The sequence below is a fragment of the Rhincodon typus genome, chromosome 15 (assembly GCF_021869965.1).
Source record: "Rhincodon typus isolate 14 chromosome 15, sRhiTyp1.1, whole genome shotgun sequence".
In the NCBI taxonomy this organism is placed as follows: Eukaryota; Metazoa; Chordata; class Chondrichthyes; order Orectolobiformes; family Rhincodontidae; genus Rhincodon; species Rhincodon typus.
This window is the reverse complement of record NC_063346.1, coordinates 40,506,129-40,525,927: the sequence shown is the minus strand read 5'-3', so window position 1 is coordinate 40,525,927 and position 19,799 is coordinate 40,506,129. Positions and strand designations below refer to the sequence as shown.

The 19,799-nt window shown below is 39.0% G+C and overlaps 1 protein-coding gene across 2 annotated transcripts in view; it reads left to right on the top strand.

The window, feature by feature from the left end:
- The window catches only part of rpgrip1l (RPGRIP1 like), a 177,721-nt gene that overhangs the window by 85,336 nt on the left and 72,586 nt on the right, over positions 1-19,799 (top strand). For both annotated transcript variants that reach the window (XM_048605887.1, XM_048605888.1), the window contains 5 exons: positions 191-643; positions 7,057-7,208; positions 13,937-14,285; positions 17,398-17,603; positions 18,962-19,036. In XM_048605887.1, the coding sequence (XP_048461844.1) occupies positions 191-643; positions 7,057-7,208; positions 13,937-14,285; positions 17,398-17,603; positions 18,962-19,036 (1,235 nt within the window). The remainder of the gene's footprint in view (positions 1-190; positions 644-7,056; positions 7,209-13,936; positions 14,286-17,397; positions 17,604-18,961; positions 19,037-19,799) is intronic.

Sequence of the window (19,799 nt, the reverse complement as noted above, 5' to 3'; positions counted from 1 at the left end):
CTGAGCAGTTCATATTCTCGGAATTTGCAGAGCTAGTTTCAATCTTCTGTACTGAAGAACTTGTTAAAAAAAAACTGATAACAATGATGTTTATATTCTAGACCATCTGTTTTCCTCATAGAGAAAATCTTGTCCTCTGTTGCTTTAATGGAAAATAAGGAAAAATTGCATCTGTTTTCATCTATTTCAGCCCAGCTCAAAGACATAGCCTATGGCACCAAACAATTCAAATTCAAAACAGAAATAACAACCGATGATGAAGTTGATGAAATTGATGAAACTGTCCATTTAGAGCGTGGAGAAAATTTATTTGAGATCCAGATCAGCAAAGTGATCTTCTCTCCTGAAGCTGTTAAGACTTTTGGAGAGCAAGAACCTGCTACTTTTTGTACCTATGCATTCTATGACTATGAACTCCAGTCCACTCCTGTAATACATGGACTACAGCCAGTATTTGACTTCACATCTCAGTACGTTGTCCGAGTAGACGACGTCTTCCTACAGTATTTACAGAAAAACACAGTAAAACTAGAGGTACAACTAGCATATGGCACAGACTATGAAACAATTGCAACATGTCAGTTGAGAATGCATGAAATCCTTGAAAAGAATGGCAGAATTTTTGGCACTGCAGTTTTGGTTGGTAAGTAAAATGCACAATGAATAGATTATCTTGTTTGTTTATGATAAGTGTACAAATTTTATTGAACTAAAGTACTTCTCTCAAAATTTGTGTGCAGGCCATGCTAATTGCATTATACAAATATTGCATCTTAATTGCAGTCTAAGCTAATATTGAGTCTAATACTGTAATGTGCTAAACTTCCAGTTTTTTTGCTAATACTGGCAAGAATTTATTGAAGTAGATTTTTGGCTATGGAAATATGGAGACATGATTTTACATGATGACACAGCTCATACTGATTTGGAAAAACTTCTGTCCTGATGGAAATTATGTTCAATATTACCGTGGAATAGGAGGAGGAATAAGTGGTCATGGGAATTTAGATTATGCTGCTCTTCTTTGTTTCAACCACAAGTATTAATTTCCAATGTTAATCATTGAATAAATTCCATAACCATTTTTCAGCAGAACTTTAAAGAAACTTTATAACTATCCTTCAAGCAAGCAGTAGGCCTCTTTTAAAATATGCATATTCTGATTTGTCCATGCGTCTACTTCCATGTAATTCATGTTACGCTCAAGAAAGTTATTAGGTTGCATTTTATGTTTTCCTTACACAACAGAGAACCATTAAAAGTACATATCTTTGAGTTTATGTGGCATGTGACATTTTGATTATACTTTATCAATCTGATATCCTATATATAACCAGAGTCAAACTATGAAATGGAAAACTTAATACACACCTGAAAATGAATAATAATTTTTGGTAAAATGCTTTTTTTTTGATAAATAATATGCAGATGGTGTTAACAGAGACTTGTTAGCATTTGTCTAATTTACATTGAAGTGAGACATTCCTTTTAATAAAAAGAATTGAGCATTGTGAGTCTGTTTTAAAATTACCTTCTACGTTCCTGTGAAATGCCAAAATATATTACAGGAGATTAATATGTTTTAAATCAACAAAATAGAACTCATATTGTAAAAGGAAAAGTTATTTCACTGCCAAAGAGAAGTAGAGATAGACCATGTGTTTTCTGTTCTTTTATTCTGTTTCTGGGCCCTTGTTTTTTTAACCACTGGGAAATAATAAGCAGTTGTAGGTCTTTTTATAATTTTGGCACTTATAGATCAAAATTTTTGTATGATTGTTCCAAGTCGCATAAAACAACTTGTTTATCAGTAGATGTTTGGACGTTTCTATATAAACCTAATGAGCATTATGGATTTAATATAACTGGTATTATATACAGAAAACATGTTTGGTATTCTGTCACAGCAGATGGAAACAATTTTTGTGACAGCAATACAGTGGAACCATTTTTATTCTAAATCCTCAAATAGTAACTCTCTCTTTGCAACATCTTTTTAAAATATCTGGCTTGTAAAATTTCATGCTTTTTAAAATTAACCTTTCTCGTTCCACTTAAGTCGGCACAAAATATTGAATGACATTTTTTCCTTCTTATCCCAATAAAAGTTCAAACGGCTTGTTCCAAATTAAGCTGCTGTTGAAATTACATGCTGAAATTTCCATCACGTGCAAGTCTTGAGGCCAAGGGTGTCGCAAGACCCACGTAACCACACAGATTTCCTGGAGCTGATCAATTACAGCCATTTCTGAGAGTCTTGTCCAATTAGGAATAGCAGGAGGGCCATGCAAGCCAGAGGGACAATAAGAATGCCCAAAACTAGGCATCTGGCATCACTGTTGGAACTTGGAGATTGTGAGGATACCTCAAGCTGGGGGTACTGTATGACAATTTCTAAAATTCTTAAAATGAACTATGGCCATAGTTGCCAAACCATCATTGTGGAGAGTGAGCCCTTCCATGGCATGGACTATGGTTGTAGTCCATTGATCCCATGACATCAGGGGTTTAGATTTAGAGGAAATATTGATAGGCTTCCTTCCCAGCCTGCCACTGCTGTTGCTAAAATGCTGACATGCTCAGCCTACAGTGGGGGATAGATGCCATCTCTGTTAGGAAACAGTCCCTAATTGAGCATTATATGGTATCCGCGTCAGTACAGTGGGTTTTGACTTTCTTTCTCTCTAAGAAATTTCCCTGAATACAAGAATTCATTAGGGAGCTGCATGCAGCTGCTTCACCTCTCACAGCCATTTTGTCCCCCAAGCACCTCCACCAATCAGTCTACACAGGGCTGGAGAAATTTCTGAACTACTTTCATAGACTCAACGTACATTGTTGATTACTGTTTAGTATATTGGTAGAGAGCATTTAGCAATGATCTTTCTTTTCATTGTTTTTAATGCTGTTTGTGAGTTCAGTTTTAAAGGTTCATTAATGTCTGATAGTTCTGGGTAATTAGATTAGTCACCATGATATCATTCAGTATTTTTGTAGGTGTGTGTTGACAAAAAAAATCACTGGTTTGTTTTTGTACCCCCACTTGGTTTACTCTCAATTTGTTTAATGTGTGTGTTGTTATAGAATAATTTACTGAGCTTTTCAAAAACGTGTTGGTGAAGCATGGTTTGGATGGGTATGGAGAAGTATTTTGTCTCCATATTGGTTAATCTCAAATTAGATATTCTTTGGAGCTTCTTTAAGTAATGTCTGCATCACTCAATCCATGCAGAGGGCTGATGCTTGTTTAACAGTGCATCATGATGTTAAGCCGACAGTCATTATCAACAGAACAATAAGACATTATAAAACCCAAAAGTCCCAAAGGGTGAAGGTCAATATCCTGGCACTAAAGCCGCCCAACCAAGGAGAGGGATTCCAGTTCAGTTCACAACCAATCTGGAAAATGTCCACACATCCAATTCAATTTCAAACCAGTTGGATGAAATAAAGTCAGCTATGCTCGACTCCTGTCTTCAGTGCATCATCACCACCAAGACTGGTTTGACGAAAATCAAGTGGAAATAGGTGACATCCTGAAACAAAAATGAGCAATCTTTATTGCTTGACAGAGTAAAAGAAGATTGCAAGTCAGGAAGGTGGCATTCGAAAGCTCAAGAATAATGTCCAAGGGTAAATCTGGAAGATAAAAGACAAATGTAGTAGAAAAAAAGCCTGAGAGATCCAACAGTTTGTTAACCATCATGACATGCAAAGCAATTCTGAAGCCATCAGAGTCAAATGGATAAAATCTCCTTCATTCACAGTATTGTGCCTTTCTTCTTAAGGTAGTACCATCCATCAACACCGGAAAGCACATTTCCAACTAACTGTGAATCCATAGTGGCAGCTGATATTCTCCAGGCAATACCCGAGTACCGTGTGATAGAATTCTTGTGGGGGGGGGTCTCTCATCGATGGGAGAGCTACAACCAGCAATTAAATAGATGAAAAATACAGTGTAGATGGTAAACTCCTCAATTTCAGCCATCTCGATGCCAAAGCTAAACTGATCAAGATATTCACATATGATATGCTGTTTGTAAATGGTTGTTGCCCACTCTTCAATACATTTGCAAGCTAATCTCAGTTTCTTCAAGTTTGCATATAAGAGTTGGCTGACCCTTGCTTGTTACCAAAACGAAGCTTACATGTCAACTGAGACCTTCTTAGTCAAATATTTCACTTTGCATATATATTGAAGGGCAGCACTTCCCAAATCGTAGCATCAATCTCTCTCAAAAAATTGACTAGGAGATCCAACACTGGATCAGCTGCACCAGTTCAATTTAGGACAAACTACGGCAGCAAGTGTTTGTTAACAAAGACCTTCACAAAAGTTGACAAAAGTCCTGGTGTACAGAGCAGTTGTCATCACCACACTCCTGTACTGCAGTGAAATCTGGATTGTATATCAACAATACATAAGAGCCCTGGAGAAATTCCATCAACAAAGCTGTGCTTCATGTTCCAGATTTTATGGGAGAATCATCGAACAAATGCTAGTGTCTTTCTTGAAGCGAACTCCACAAGCATTCAGACAAAACTTCTTGAAAATCAACTACACTGGACTGGACACAACTTGCCTTCCAAGTCCAGTTTCCTGAACTGGCAAATTGCCAGCATTCAAGGCAAGAACAACAAAAAATCCTACGACGACACTCAGAAGTTTGGGAGCATTGACATCAATGACAGGGAGAAGCTTGCTACCTTTAATTCAAAATAGCAACAACCTATCCATCAAGTTACTTCATGCTTAAAGATGAGGCAGATCAGTGGCAGAAAAGGAAGCAACTCCTACATTCCCACTATCGAACAGGATGACCTGCACTAATGATCCAAAGATCTGTGGGCCAAGAATCAATCTGGTCTGTCACATTTAGACTCTATGGCAGAAATTCATGACCTCGAATAGATATCATGCTTGAATTGAAGGAAACCATCAATTTTCAGTTTTGTTTAATTTGTACGTCGTGGTTATAAGAAGGAATTACTGAATTTTCAATATTTTACATAAAGCATTGTTTATAACTAGATATTTTGCCTTCATATTGGTCAATCAATGATTGATTAGACAGTTTTTGCAACTTCTTTTCACAACCCATTAAGAGTTTTGTTGTCAGACATATTTCTGCAAGAGGGGAGCTAGATGTCAAACAACTTTTCCATTATAGACATGTAAAGATATGTAAAAACATAGTAATGCTTTCTTTGAGTACCCAGAAAATTACGTTTCATATTCCAAAGTTTCTTACTAATCCATTAGGGCAATGCATAAGATTTTGTAATCCAGGGAAGACACTAGATAGAAGAATTCCATGTTTGAAACCTTGACTTGTTTTGATATATGCTGCCTGATGTGTCTCATGTTTCCTGTTTTTGTCACATAAAAGGCACTTTTTAGGTAATTAGGCTTCTTGTGGTGAAAAAAGTAACGGTTTCAAATACATGGGAGGACAAAGTTATATTCATGAGAAAGGTAAAATAACTGATACAATGTTGAAGAGGATCTTTGCTTGCCAATGCACGAGGTTTTTTTTCAACAAGTGGCTTTTAATAAGTCCTCCAATTTCAGCAGTTTAATTTTAAAAGTGCGTGCTATGACACTATTGTGATATTTTCCATTTCCTATATCTGTCATTGACTGACCTGTACAAGTGCAATTTGCTAATTTGATGTTGTTCCAATTTTGTGCTGTAGGTATTTGCCCACAGGGATTGGCCAGAGACTGTCCAAATCTCCTGAGGTAGTCTTTCTTCCAACAAGAAGTTGAATATTTTATTCAAAAGCTACTGGATGTGAAAGATCTCTTTTGGCATACATCTTAATTGAGGCTTCTGTAAGCCCAGTCTGTTGCTTAGTTCACTTAGCAACAGGTTTAAACGCCATTTAAATTGCTACTTCATTAAACAAGCAACAGAGAAAGTCAGTTTCTCGGATTATGTGCAAAGAAAGCATTAGGGAAAGATTATTTGGTTACAATGTTGTGAACGTTCAAAAATATTTTCATATGAAACCAAAATATTGAAGATGCTGAAAATCTGCAATGCAAACAGAAAATGCAGTAAATTCTTAACATATCTGACAGCCTCTATGCAAAGAGAACAACTTAAGTTTAGGGTTTCTGACTTTTCATTAGAACCATGTATTTGAAACTATTGATTTTTAAAACTAAAACAGGCTTATTGGATTGAGAATTATCTTTGTTTTGTGACAAAAACATGAAACACTGGAGACACTCAACAGTTAGAGGCAACATCTGTTAACATAAGTCCATGAGGGGCGGCATGGTGACACAGTGGTTAGCACTGCTGCATCACAGCACCAGGGACCCAGGTTCAATTCCACCCTCGGGGGACTGTCTGTGTGGAGTTTGTACATTCTCCCCGTGTCTGCGTGAGTTTCCTCCAGGTGCTCCGGTTTCCTCCCACAGTCCAAAGATGTGCAGGCTAGGTGGATTGGCCATGCTAAATTGCCCCAAGTGTTCAGGCATGTGTAGATTAGGTGGGTTATAGCGGGGTGGGTTTGGGTGGGAGCTCTGAGGGTTGGTGTGGACTTGTTTCCACACTGTAGGGATTCTCTGATCGAAGTCAGGGTTTTGAACATGGAACTCCTCTGCCTTTTCCTGTGCCTGGTTGTTCTGGATCTTTTTCATATGATTCATCTGCAAATGTTGTCAGGAGCAATGGAAAATTGTTTGGATATTTTCAATGGAACAATTTTGCCTCAAATGTGTAACAAATCTTAAATAACAATAAATATGTTTGTACTATCAATCAACACAATTTGTTTCTTTACCTATACATTGTATTCATAATTAAAAGGATATTGTGCAGATCATTGATTGTACTGGAAGAACAATATACATTCCAAAACATCATGGGGACGGTGAAATCAAAAGCCAGGGATTTATGCTATGAAAAGTACAGCAACTATTTTATCCATACATGGGTAATATTTCCCTAATCGTGTTTGTAACTTCATCAGTATAAAATGCATTTTAATGTTTCATAGCTGCTCTGACTCTCTTAAATCCAGTCTCCATTTTGCATGTAGGTGGCAGACAAGATTCTGAAAATTATGGAACAGTGGAATATTGGTTCCGGCTTCGTGTGCCAATGGCTCAGGCTATTCGGCTATACAAAGAACGAACAAAAGCACTAGGATATATAGCTTCCAGTCGTCATTCAGATGATCAAATGCAACAGGTGAACTTCTCATCTTTAATAGTTTTAGCTGAATTTAGAGTTGTTCAGTTTGACAATTTAAGAACGTTTTGAAAAATATTTGTTATAATAGAGATTTTACAAAAGAATATAGAGATTTTTAATCCTATCACTTTAGTTAAAATATAGGCACTTAATTTTATGGTGCTGTAGATACCCAAAGGCAAGCCTTGTCAATAATTAGCTGTTGTAAATAATGCAGAAGCATTGAACTGAACTTCAATTATCTCTTGATTAGACATATGGCTTTTTGAAAGTAAACATGTCAGAAACATGAGTTTTTGTCTCCATTTCATATTACTTAATAGTCGCTAGATTTAAAATGGAAAATGCTCTGTGTTGGTAACTTTCAAAATTGAAGGCTGGTATATATCTTGAACAATTTGATTCGAACTGATTTTATGTTGGCCTTTGATCATTATTGTGCTCCAAATTTAAACTCTGGTCTGGATTTTGACTCCCAAGTCAGGAAGTATCCCAATTGTTTGCATCCCTGAATTGGTCCTGTCACCCCTAGATGTAAATCTGTGAGACAAGATATTTGAACAGCCTGCTCCAATTACTCAGCAACCTTGTCCAGTTGTTTTCTTATATGCTAGGCCCTCTAACCCTGACCTTTCATACTCCCACCTAGACATGAGATCTCATGCCAATTCATAGCTTCCCTTCCCAAACACCCTTTGCCCTTACATCCTCCATATTATCTTGCCCAGTAGCCACTATAGGCAGGCATCAGGAGTCATACTGAGATGAAATAAAGTAACATTCTAAAATCTATTATAGACTTTCCCATTCTTGAAAGTCCATTCAAGACACTTAAATCCTTTGAAGTACTTAATCATATACGAAAATAAATATTTGTATTCAGATCTACACCTCAAAGATAGCTCATCATCTAACAACCTCTTTCAGCTGTCAATAAAACTGTGAACTAAAAGGCTCCCAATTGGATATTGATAGGTTATGGAAAGCATACAAATATTAATACTGCTATAATGATAGCCCTTGGGACTATTGAAATTACTGGAACAGATGTTCTTCAACTTTCACAGACATTAGCGTGCTCCTTTTCTATTTTTAAGGGACTCGGCATGTTACTACCTTGATAGCTTGACTGTTGTAGAGACCGTACCAGCCCTTCAGGAGCATTTATGACTTCACTAAAGACTCCTACACTATGGACCCTTTTGATCCAGCAAAAGTGAGAGCTTTTTGAACTCAGCACAGAGTTCAGGTTTCCAACATTTGGGAGTTATATCTCTAACCTACTTCCCTCTCTCCCCTCGACCCCACGTAAATAAGGCCTGGTGGAAACTGGGGTCGAACCTCTAGGTCCATGTCCCACCTGCCATTTTGTTTCCAGAGACTGCATAACTCCATCAAAGTCCAAGCTTCTTATATCAAATGTTACAAATGTTTCATCCTAGCTGACTAACACTGCAAATTTCTACAATCCCACTGCCACCACCACACCCACCTCACTACCATATGACTTATTGATCCTTGAATGTAAGTACATAGGAACTTGATGTGACCAGTTCATTTTCTAAGAAAATGTCCCAGTTGCCAAACTGTGTATCAGTTTGTGAACAATGCCATATCATCTAAAATTAGATACAGGCATTTTCAAATTTTTGGTTTTAAATTCAACCAATATCATCTTACACTAGTTATGCCACTGTGATTAGAGAGCACAGAAGAACTGTTATTCAAGCATTTCAGTGCAATTTGCAGCATCACTGAAAATCTCAAATTCGATGTTAGTCAAAGTCAACTCCGACTACAAGGATTTAATTTTCACAGCCCAATGAGTTGTGACAAGTGTACAAGAAAGTAACTGGAAGCTGCCCACTAATATGTTGTCAACTCTGGGTGAATTCCTCAGGGATGCACTGGAAACTTGCTTGGCTACCTGATTCACAAAGGAGGATAATCAATCAATCCAATTAAGACCTGGCTTATGAGTAAGTTTGTGTTGGCATTGGTATATTATTGATGCCTGAATGGATCCAAACCATGTTTGGAGACCACCAGCTCAATCGAGGTGAACCAGAAGCTGCATAACTCAATGACTGGATTATTGGAGTACAAGACTAGTGGCCCATCGAAGAGTAGGCTCATGGAGGTGTTTCCTTCAGCCCCAATGGCCTTATTGGCTTCATGCCTCTGTACATGATAGCTTCTGTGCAGGCAGCCAAAGGTGTCGCCATGCTGAAAAACTCTTCTGCTTGCCTGCTTGCTTCAGTAGTGCCTACCCGTCCTGTGGGGAGCCACTGCAGTCCCTATCATTGAGCCAGCAATCTTAGAAGTCTGCCCGCTATTCTTAGAGTAGAACAGGCTGCCTCCCAAAATGTTGTACCAGTGGATGCACTCATGACATGGATGGGCTCAGGACCCTCACATAGACCCACTAGAAAACTGAAACACAGAGCTCTGAAGGAAGCACATTTTAGCATTTAATCTAGCATACATCATGTACAAAATGTGGAGTTAGATTAGATTCAGACATTAATACTGCATTTATCTTAGATACAGTGCTGCAGTATTAATTTTCACAGTGATGAAATAAGGAACTATGCTGCTGCTGTCTGCTCACAAGAATGTAAAGTCAGAATGGTCAATCTCCATGCTCACAAGGATTACTGTGCACCAGGCTTCCAGTATGAGTTAAAACTTTGAGTTTTAAAGTAGCTAACAAGTATAGTTAGCTTCCCAATCATTAATTTGGCCAATATAACATTTTTTTTCTTTGTTGGGCCAACCTGACTATGTTTACACTCGTCAATTCCTAGTCTTCCTAGTAGAAAGCTAACACATCCAGGTGCGTTTCCTGTCGAATGATTAATTCAGTGCTCTTCTTCTTGGAGTTATCTGGGAAATATGAATTACTGGCTTAACCAACAAAGGAAGAACTCAGAATATCTGCATAAACAGTAATAATAGAGTGAGCTTGGATAAAGCACTGCAATTCTGGTGATGGGGGACGCAGCTTGATGGTTTTAACCAGGCTTTTCTTGCAAGCCAAGTTTTCAGTGCGCAACTCTCTACATCCAGAAAAATCTCCATCAGCTGTGAAATTAGCCTTCACTTTTTCCATCTTTCAAGAGTGAAACTAGTCCCAACGAATCAATTTCTACTGTTCCTTGACATTCAATGGTGTTACCATCACTGAATCCCCCACTGTCAACACCCTGAGGGTTACCATTGATTACACTCAACTGGGCTCACCACATGAATACAGTGGCTACAAGGTCAGAGGCTAGAAATACTGTGGCGAGTCACACACCTCTTTGACTCCCCAAAGCCGGTCTACCATTTACAAGGCACAAGTCAGAAGTGCAACGGAATGCGCCCCGCTTGGCTGGATGAGTCCAGTCCCAACCACACTCAAGAGGCTTGACACCATCCAGGACAAAGCAGCCCACTTGATTGGCACTACATCCACAAACATCCACTCCTCCACCGCTGATGCTCAGGGGCTGCAATGTGTAGTATCTACAAGATGCACTGCAGAAATTCACCAAAGATCCTCAGACAGCATCTTCCAACTCGCAACCACTTCCATCTAGATGGACAAGGGCAGCAGAAGGCACCACCTTCAAATTCCCCTCCAAGCCATTTACCATCCTGTCTTGGAAATGTATCACCATTCCTTCATTTTCGCTGAGTTAAAGTCCAGGAATTCCCTCTGTAATGTTATTCTGGGACAACCCGCAGCAGGTGGACTGCAGCAGTTCAAGAAGTCAGCTCACCACCACCTTCCCAAGGGTAACTAGGGACAGGCAATAAAACCTGGCCAGCCAGCAACACCCACATCCCAGAAAATGAATAAATAAAAAATGGAAAATTCTTGCAAAAACACATATGACCAAGATGGACCAGAAGTGCAGTGGTCACTATATAGGTGTAGGTGCTCGTTAGTCATCATTTACTCCTGTCAAACTTTATTATTGATCAAAATACAATAATGAGGATTTATGCACTGAATAAAATTGTACACGGAAAATTGAATTATGGTAGTGCCTGATTCATTAGCTGTTAAGCTCTTAATGTGGCAGAGGCATTACTATTTAAAGGAAACCTCAACCTCATTAAGCTAAGGCCCAGTTTACCCATTTTGGACTGGTTTCAACTGCAATTTCAGAGTTTTCAAACATTTTTAATTTACTTTTGGGAATGCAATAGCTATTCGACCTTCACATAATATTATTAACCTTCCTGATGCATTACAGCCATGTCCCATTTCCGTGGCATTGGTCTCCTTTCCTAACTCTTGTCACTGCTTCCTGGTCACATTTCTGGAGAAATATGGATTCGGCACATCAGTACTATGGCTGCTGAACATCAGACTATGACCTAAATATTTCAGAATGCTCGAACACCTGCATGGAGGACCCTAGATTCTGGATTAGGAATTTGGGTAAAGGTCATTACTTAGTGAATCTCCCTAAAAGATATGCAGGCCGTCTTTAAATAGCATAGGTCAAACTTGGCACAGTGGTGGTGCCCCTACCTCTGGACCAGAAGTTTAGTTCAGATCCTACCTCCTATATATCATAACAGCTTGATTAAAAATATCTTGTGTATATTTTTACAGCCAATGATTTAGCTGAGCTGCCAACAAACAGGTTAACTAGCGTTAGCATTCCATTTATTCACATTCATGAGCCATGAATTCCAGTTTTATAGAATCATAGAATCCCTGCAGTGTGGAAGAGGCCATTTGGCCCATCAAGTCCACACCAACCCTCTGAAGAGCATCTCATACAGCCCCCACCCCCCAATCCCTGTAACCCTGCATTTCTCATGGCCAATCCACCTAGTCTGCACAGTATGGGTAATTTAGCATGGCTAATCCAACTCACCTTCACATCTTTGGACTGTTGGAGGAAACCCACATGAACACAATGAGAATGTGCAAACTCCACACAGATAGTCACCTGAGGGTGGAATTGAACCCTGGTCTCTGGAGCTTTGAGGCAGCAGTACTAACCACTGAGCCACATGCCACCCCAATTCTCTCCTTAATTATACACACATCTTCAGACTCTGGCTGCTAGAGCCAAAAATGGTGCAGATTTCTTGTAGACTTAAATAGCATTGATAGCTCAGCTCCTGAGTTTTGCAAAACTCATATCTACTACTGTTGCAGGAATAATTAGCATTTTCTAAGGAATGAAAGTATAATTGCAAAGATAACCAATGGAGTTTCAAACTAAATAAAAACCAAAAGAACTGTGGATGCTATAAATCAGAAACAAAAACAGAAGTTGCTGGAAAAGCTCAGCAGGTCTGGCAGCATGTGTAAGGAGAATCAGAGTTCATGTTTCAGGTCCGGTGACCCTTCCCCAGAACGGATGAAGGAACAGTTCTGAGGAATGGTCATCAGACCCCAAACATTAACTCTGATTTCTCATCCAGATGCTGCCAGACCTGCTGAGCTTTTCCAGCAGCTTTTGTTTTTGTTTACAATGGAATTTCAGTATTAACTTACAATATCAATGGAATAGATTGACTGGGCATTACCGCATTGCTATTTGAAAGATGCTATATGAATACAAGTGTATTCCTTCTTTCTTTTGAAGGTGCATAGAAGTGCCAAGGGGAGAATTGCTTCCAATTTCCTGCAGCTCCATTAACACTCTTGTAGACACTATTCATGTATAACTTGGGTGAGACAGGAAAGCCACCCAGAGCTCTGTACAATCCACCTTAACAATGTACATGAATACACGAGTTGATTTTAAATTTGCATTACAACAAGCAATTATTTTCTGTGCAGTCATTAATCAGTTATTAGAAGGTTTGACAAATTTAAAATGTGCTGTTATGGTGAAGTAAAGAGCGATGCTTTGGTGTTTACAAACATGTTCCTTTCTACTTGTTTTCATTGTAAAAGAGTCAGGAGGCTTACTGCCGTAGATGCAAGTTCTGTTAAATGATGTGCCAATGGTCTGACCTGCAATTATTTGTCAAATCACTCTGTCTGTTCAGATATAAATTGGAGAGCACCGTGCAAATGAGGAGTTCCCGGGTTTAATGCACACAAAAGCTACTTCCGGGCCAACAATATCATCACAAATCTCCAATTGCTCAATGTCCTACATTTCTCACTTATTGTTCCTCCAGTCAGGATTCTCAATGATGCTTCCGGGGGGAAACTTAGTCGCTCCCCTCCTGCTAGCTGTTTGGCAGGAAAATAAAATCGCTGCACACATCATGGGGCCTCAGAGCTGGTTCCAGAATGGAGATTCTTCTCCATAGCTACCATTATGGTGTCAGACATTGCTACCCCAAAATTTTGATCCTGCAACCCACACTCAGGGAAGCCCTGTCTTGATAATTATAATTTGTTGTATTAAGTTGATGTGTGTTTGTTCTGTCGTGACTGTTTTTCTTGTATTGAGCAAATATTAACATGACAACAAAGCTAATGGAGGCAATTTTAATCTAACCTGACAATGGGACACTCGGGATTATATGGAATCTTGGTTTTATACCTCATCCAGTACGATTTTCCATTGACTTCAATGAAGAATAAAATCAGGCATAGTCAAAAGCCAGCATTGTACCTGAGCTCATCAGTTCCTAAGTGAGTGGGATGAGTTATAATTGTTGCCTACTTCTTTAAGTCTCAGCATATAGATTCTTGCAAAACATGAAGTAGCCTTTGATTAAAACATTTTTTTTTTCTCTCTACGAACCCTTAGGCACACACTGCAGCTCTGACAGATGGTAATCTGAATGAAGTTCATATTGTTATAAAATCCTGTGACAATCTGCAAGCCAGAAGGAAGAATATCCAGCCAAATCCTTATGCTGTCTATAAGTTCTTTGATTTTGCAGACCATGATACAGCCATTATTCCAAACAGCAACAACCCACAGTTTGATGATCACATGAGATTTCCTGTACCAATTAATACAGAGCTTGATCGATATTTAAAGTCAGAATCATTAATTGTTTATGTGTTCGATGATGCAGAACCTGATGATACTTTTTACCTCGGAAAAGCCAAAGTTCCCCTTATTTCATTAGCTCACAACAAGTATGTTATAGGTAATAATATAAATACTTTGCTATTCTTGATATGTAATCTTTTTTGAGTCTTCTCGTGCCAGTGACCATCTGTAGCCATCTGTTATTCCACAGTCCCTATAGAAGCTGCCCTGAGCCAGAAACTTGTAACTATAAGCAAGAGACCTGGTGTGATTCTGATTGGACTTACTGCCCTTTTAATTGAAGGGATTAACTTGGTCCTCTCTCTTATACCCTCTTTATTTTAGATCTGGCATTGTGCAATGAGAAGGGGATAACTAGTAGCCAGTGTCCATCCTGGGCCTTCTCCAGTGTCATAATGATGCCACCCGGAAACTGGAGGAGCAGCACCTCATATTCTGCCTTGGGAGCCTACAACCCAATGGTCTCAATGTGGATTTTACCAGTTTCAAAATCTCCCCACCCCCGGTCTCATCCCATGACCAAACCTCCCTCTCATCCTCGTTTCCTTGACCTGACACAACCTGTCCGTCTTCTCTCCCATCTATCCGCTCCTCCCACCTTACTGACCAATCCCTACCACTGCCTACCCGCACTCACCTATCACCATCCCACCTACTTTCCCCAGCTCCACCCCTCCTCTCTCAATTTATTTCAGTGCTCCCTACCCCCTCCCCATTTCTGAAGAAGGGTCCCGACCCAAAACATCAGCTTTCCTGCTCCTCTGATGCTGCCTGACCTGCTGTGTTCCTCCAGCTCCACACTATGTTATCTCTGACTCCAGCATCAGCAGGTCTTACTATCTGTGGTTTTAAACAAGCAGCCCTTTCTTTAAGGCACTAAAACCCGACAGGAAAGTGAGTCAACAAAGGGAGTGAAAGATTATATTAGATCAAAGGAGGAGGCTTGCAAAGTTGCCGAAATAAGTAGTAGTCCTGAATTTTAGAATTCAGCAAAGAAGGACCAAGATACTCATAAAGAAAGGGAGAACAAAATATGAATGTAAATTAGCAACAAACATAAAATTGGACTCTAGTAGCTTCTATGAGAACATAGATATGATAATTATCTTGGTCCATTACAGGCAGGAACTGGAAAATTTATAATGGAAATGAGGTGGTGAAGAAGGTAAATTACTTTTTGTTTGATTTTATGGAAAAAGAGGCAATAAATCTCCCATAAATAAAGATACAAGAAATGAGTAAGATTAAGGAACTGAAAGAAATTAGTGCTAGTAAGAAAAAGTAGTATTGAAGAAATTAATGGGATTAAAAATTAAGAAATCCCAAGAACCCAATCATCTGGTGGCTGCAGAGCTGGTGGATGCTTTGGTGGTCATCTTTCAAAATTACATAGATTCTGAACAGTGCCTACAGTTTGTAAGGTTGCAAATGTAACCCTACTATTTAAGAAAGGTGAGAAGGAGAAAACAGGAAATTCTAAACCTGTTAGCTTGACATTAGTAGGGAGAAAAATATTAAAATCTATTATATAGGATGTGATCAGTGGAAATTGTAAAATATTGATATGATTGAACAGAAATATACTGTTTGAGAAACCTGTTAAAGGCTTTTCAGCTTGTTTCTAGCAGAGATTGGGAATCAATGGATCTATTTGGATTTTCAGAAGACTTTTGATAAGGTCTCAAGCAGGAGAACTGTAAACAAGATTATAACACATTGATTAAACGTAATAGGCTGGCACAAATGAGAATTCGTTATCAGAAAGAAAACAGAGTAGGAATAAATAGGTCATTCTCAGTTGGCAGGCTATAACTATTGAGATTTTGGAAAGATCATTGGTGGTGTATAGCTGTTCGCAATCTATTTCCATGATTTGGATGTGCAGTCCAAATGTAATATTTCAATGTGTGGATGACAAAAAATCAGGTGGGAGTGTGTTGTGAGGATGCTGAAAAGAGGCTTTGAGTAGATTTAGATGGGTCAAGTGAATGGCCAACAGCAAGGCAGATGAAATATAATGTGGATAAGTGAGGTTTGGCAGGAGGAATGGGGGTGCAGAGTACTTCTTAAAGGTGAGAGATTGTGAAGTGTTGATGTCCAAAATGACCTGAATGTCTGTGTTCGTAGGTCACTGAAAGCTAATGTACAGGTGCAGCAAGCAAATGATATGATGTCCTTTAAGAGAATTTCAGCATAGGAGTATAGATGTCTTATTCTGACTGCATAGAACCTTGGTGAGACTGCACCTGGAGTATTGTATTCAATTTTTGTCCCGTGCCTGGGGAGGTATATACTTTTCAGAGAGAAAACGCAGCAGACGTTCACCAGACAAATTCGTGAAATGGCAGAACTGTTCGAGGTGGAGAGACTGAGGACAGTGGGGCTATTTTCTCAAGTGTTTAGAAGAATGACAGGTGATCTCATTCGAACTTACAAAATTCTTAAAGGGCTAGATAGGGTACATGCAGTAAGTATATTTCCCCAGCCTGAAGCATCAAGAACCAGAGGACACAGTCTCAGAATAATGAGCAAACCATTTAGGACTGAGATGAGGAAGAATGTCTTCGGTCTGAGGGTAGTGAATCTTTGGAATTCTGTATCCCAGAGAGCAGTGAAAGCTCATTAATTAAATATGGTCAAGATAGCATGTGATAGATTTCTAGATACTAATGGCATTTTAGGATTTTTTTTCTTCCTTTATTCATTCACGGGATGTGGGCATCGCTAACCAGGCCAGGCAGCATTTATTGCCCATCCCTGATTGCCTAGAGGGCAGTTCAGAGTCAACCACATTGCTATAGGTCTGGAGTCACATGCTGGCCAGACCAGGTAAGGATGACAGTTTCCTTCCCTAAAGGACATGAGTGAATCAGATGGGTTTTTCCAACAATCAACAGTGGATTCATCATCATTATTAGATACGTAATTCCAGATACTTATTGAATTCAGATTCCACCGTCTGCCATGGTGGGATTCAAAGCCGGGTCCTCAGAACATTTATCTGGGTCTCTGGGTTAATAGTCCAGCGATAATACCATGAGGCAATCACCTCCCCTTATGAAAATAGCATGGGAAAGTGGTGTTGAATTAGATGATAGGCCATGATCTTGAATTGCAGAACAGCTTGACTGACTGACTGATCTTCTCCTACCTCTATTTTCCTGTCATTAAAAATGTCCTATAATGCATCTTTATTCATTTATTTCCAGGAACATTTGAACTTACGAATTTTGAAGGACAAGTCAATGGCACAGTAAATGTTGAATTAAAATGGATGACTTCATACTTGCCATCGAATGAATCCATAATGAGAGTTGATCAAAGTGAGGTAATCCCAAAGGAAGAACCAGAAACATTGCCAGTAAAAGAGATATTCGATGAATCTTCGCCTGCTGTATCTGAGGATCCAGTTTTGGTAACTAACTTTATTCAATTGAATGACTTAAAATACTGCTTGATTTTCTCAGTTTATCAAAGTTGTTCATACTTCCAAGGGTTCTACGATGATTAATTTATTCTTGATATTGTTTCTCCGACAGAAGAAATAAGTAAGGGAAAATATCTGCTTCATTAGCTTTAGAAAGCCATTAAAATTAATGGATGAAAAATTATGATTGCGCACGCATGATTTCTTAATGTGCATTCCCTGTGGGTAAACATGCACAACAGGAGCAATTAGAAAATTTATTCTTGTTTAAAATGGATGAAGGGAAGGGTAGATGCAGTACAATGATGCAGAGCTTTGGAGCAATAGCAGGTAAGACCAGGAAGTGGTGTGAAATAAGATTCATTTTTCCAATTCACTCAGCCCCTTGCTTACAAAAACAAGAAATTGCTGGGAAAGCTCAGCAGGTCTGGCAGATGTGTGAAGAAAAATCAGAGTTAACATTTCGGGTCCAGTGACCCTTCCTCAGAGCTGATGGTAGCTAGGAAAATGTTGGTTTATATGAAGAAAACGGGATGGGGGGAGGGGTAAGACGTCAATGATAGGTAGGGATAGAGTCCAAAGGGAGAGAAGAACAGTTGGACAGCCAAAGGAGTGGACAATGATCTGGCTAGGTGGGTAGATAGCTGTTAATGGAGACTGTTAGTGTCTTGAACTGTCCTATGTCCTAGCTCCCACCTCCTCACACCAGGCCCTGTTATCACATAGTCTGCTATTAGCCATTGTTAGCCACTAACAGTCTCCATTAACAGCTATTCACCCTCCTAGCCAGATCGTTATCCACTCCTTTGTCTGTCCAACTGTTCTCCTCTGTCTTTGGGCTCTATTCCCACATATTGCTTACTTCTTACCCTGTTCCCCCCACCCTACCTTCTGCATATAAACCGACATTTTCCTAGCTACCATCAGTTCTCAGGAAGGGTCAGCAGACCCAAAATGTTACCTCCTGATTTCTCTTCACAAATGCTGCCAGATCTGGTGAGCTTTTCCAGCAATTTCTGTTTTTGTTTCTGATTTACAGCATCCACCGTTCTTTTGATTTTTATCAATTCCTTCGTTTATCTGTACTACTACAAAGATGTGAGGCAAAGATATCATGTCTTGTGGGAAGAGAAAAATCAGATGGACAGTCTTCATTGAATTGCTTATGATTTTTTGAAAATCGGTCAATAGCTGTTTACCGTAAGCCCTGGATACAGAGGATATATGCCTGGGCACTATCAAGGGAAACTATTGAAGTGAATAAATGATAAATTCTCAGTAATGTGAGAATAAACACCAACAATTTTTAAAGTTTGATGCCATGGAATATGTTGTTTTTGGCACAGAAACCTAGAAAGCAAATATATAATCGAGAAGAAAGAAGAGTATCGTGGGCAGATATGGAGTTTTCTGAGAGTCTAGTAAGTGAATTATATTACTGACCATTCTTTGCTGCAGTGGACTATTGAATATCTACTATAATGTTGAATTTGAACTAGGTTCAGTAGTCATAGCTAACACTGGCACGAGGTGAAAATGGAACTTGCACTTGGAAGGATATCTTAACTTTCTGTAGCAATTTTAATTTCTATCTACCATGCAACAACAGCAAAATTATGCTGTGTAATGCATTTCAATAATGGCATGCCATTTTCACTGAGCTAATGGCAGACAAAATATGGTTTATTAAATTTATTTATTCAAAATTTGTAAGAAAATAGAATATCAAGAATCAGTTGCAAATATAAATGAAAGACATGAAATTGGGAAAGATCTCTGCCCTACAGACTCTTTCCTCAATGTATTTATAGTCACCCACAGTGATCTAATTTCCCGAGAGAAAGCCCTGCATAAATTCTGCCTGAACCGCTAGGATTATTAAGCAAATGTCACATTTCCACTATCCAGTCTTAAGCTTCTGCTCGCCAAACAACAAAAACCTTTGTTTTTTTTCTTTCCATTAAGTATTTTGTTATCTTAGCATTGACCTATCTCTCTTGCTGCCAATCCTGCCTTCAACCAGATATTTATCCAGCTACTTTTGAAGAATTTAATGAAGTACTTTTCCTGAGAGCATGTTCGACATATGCTGTGAGAGAAAACAATTTTCTAATCTTTGATATCAATTGAGACTTGTTAATTAAAGCTCTGTACTCTAGTTCTGGGCTCACAGTTTTGGTCAGA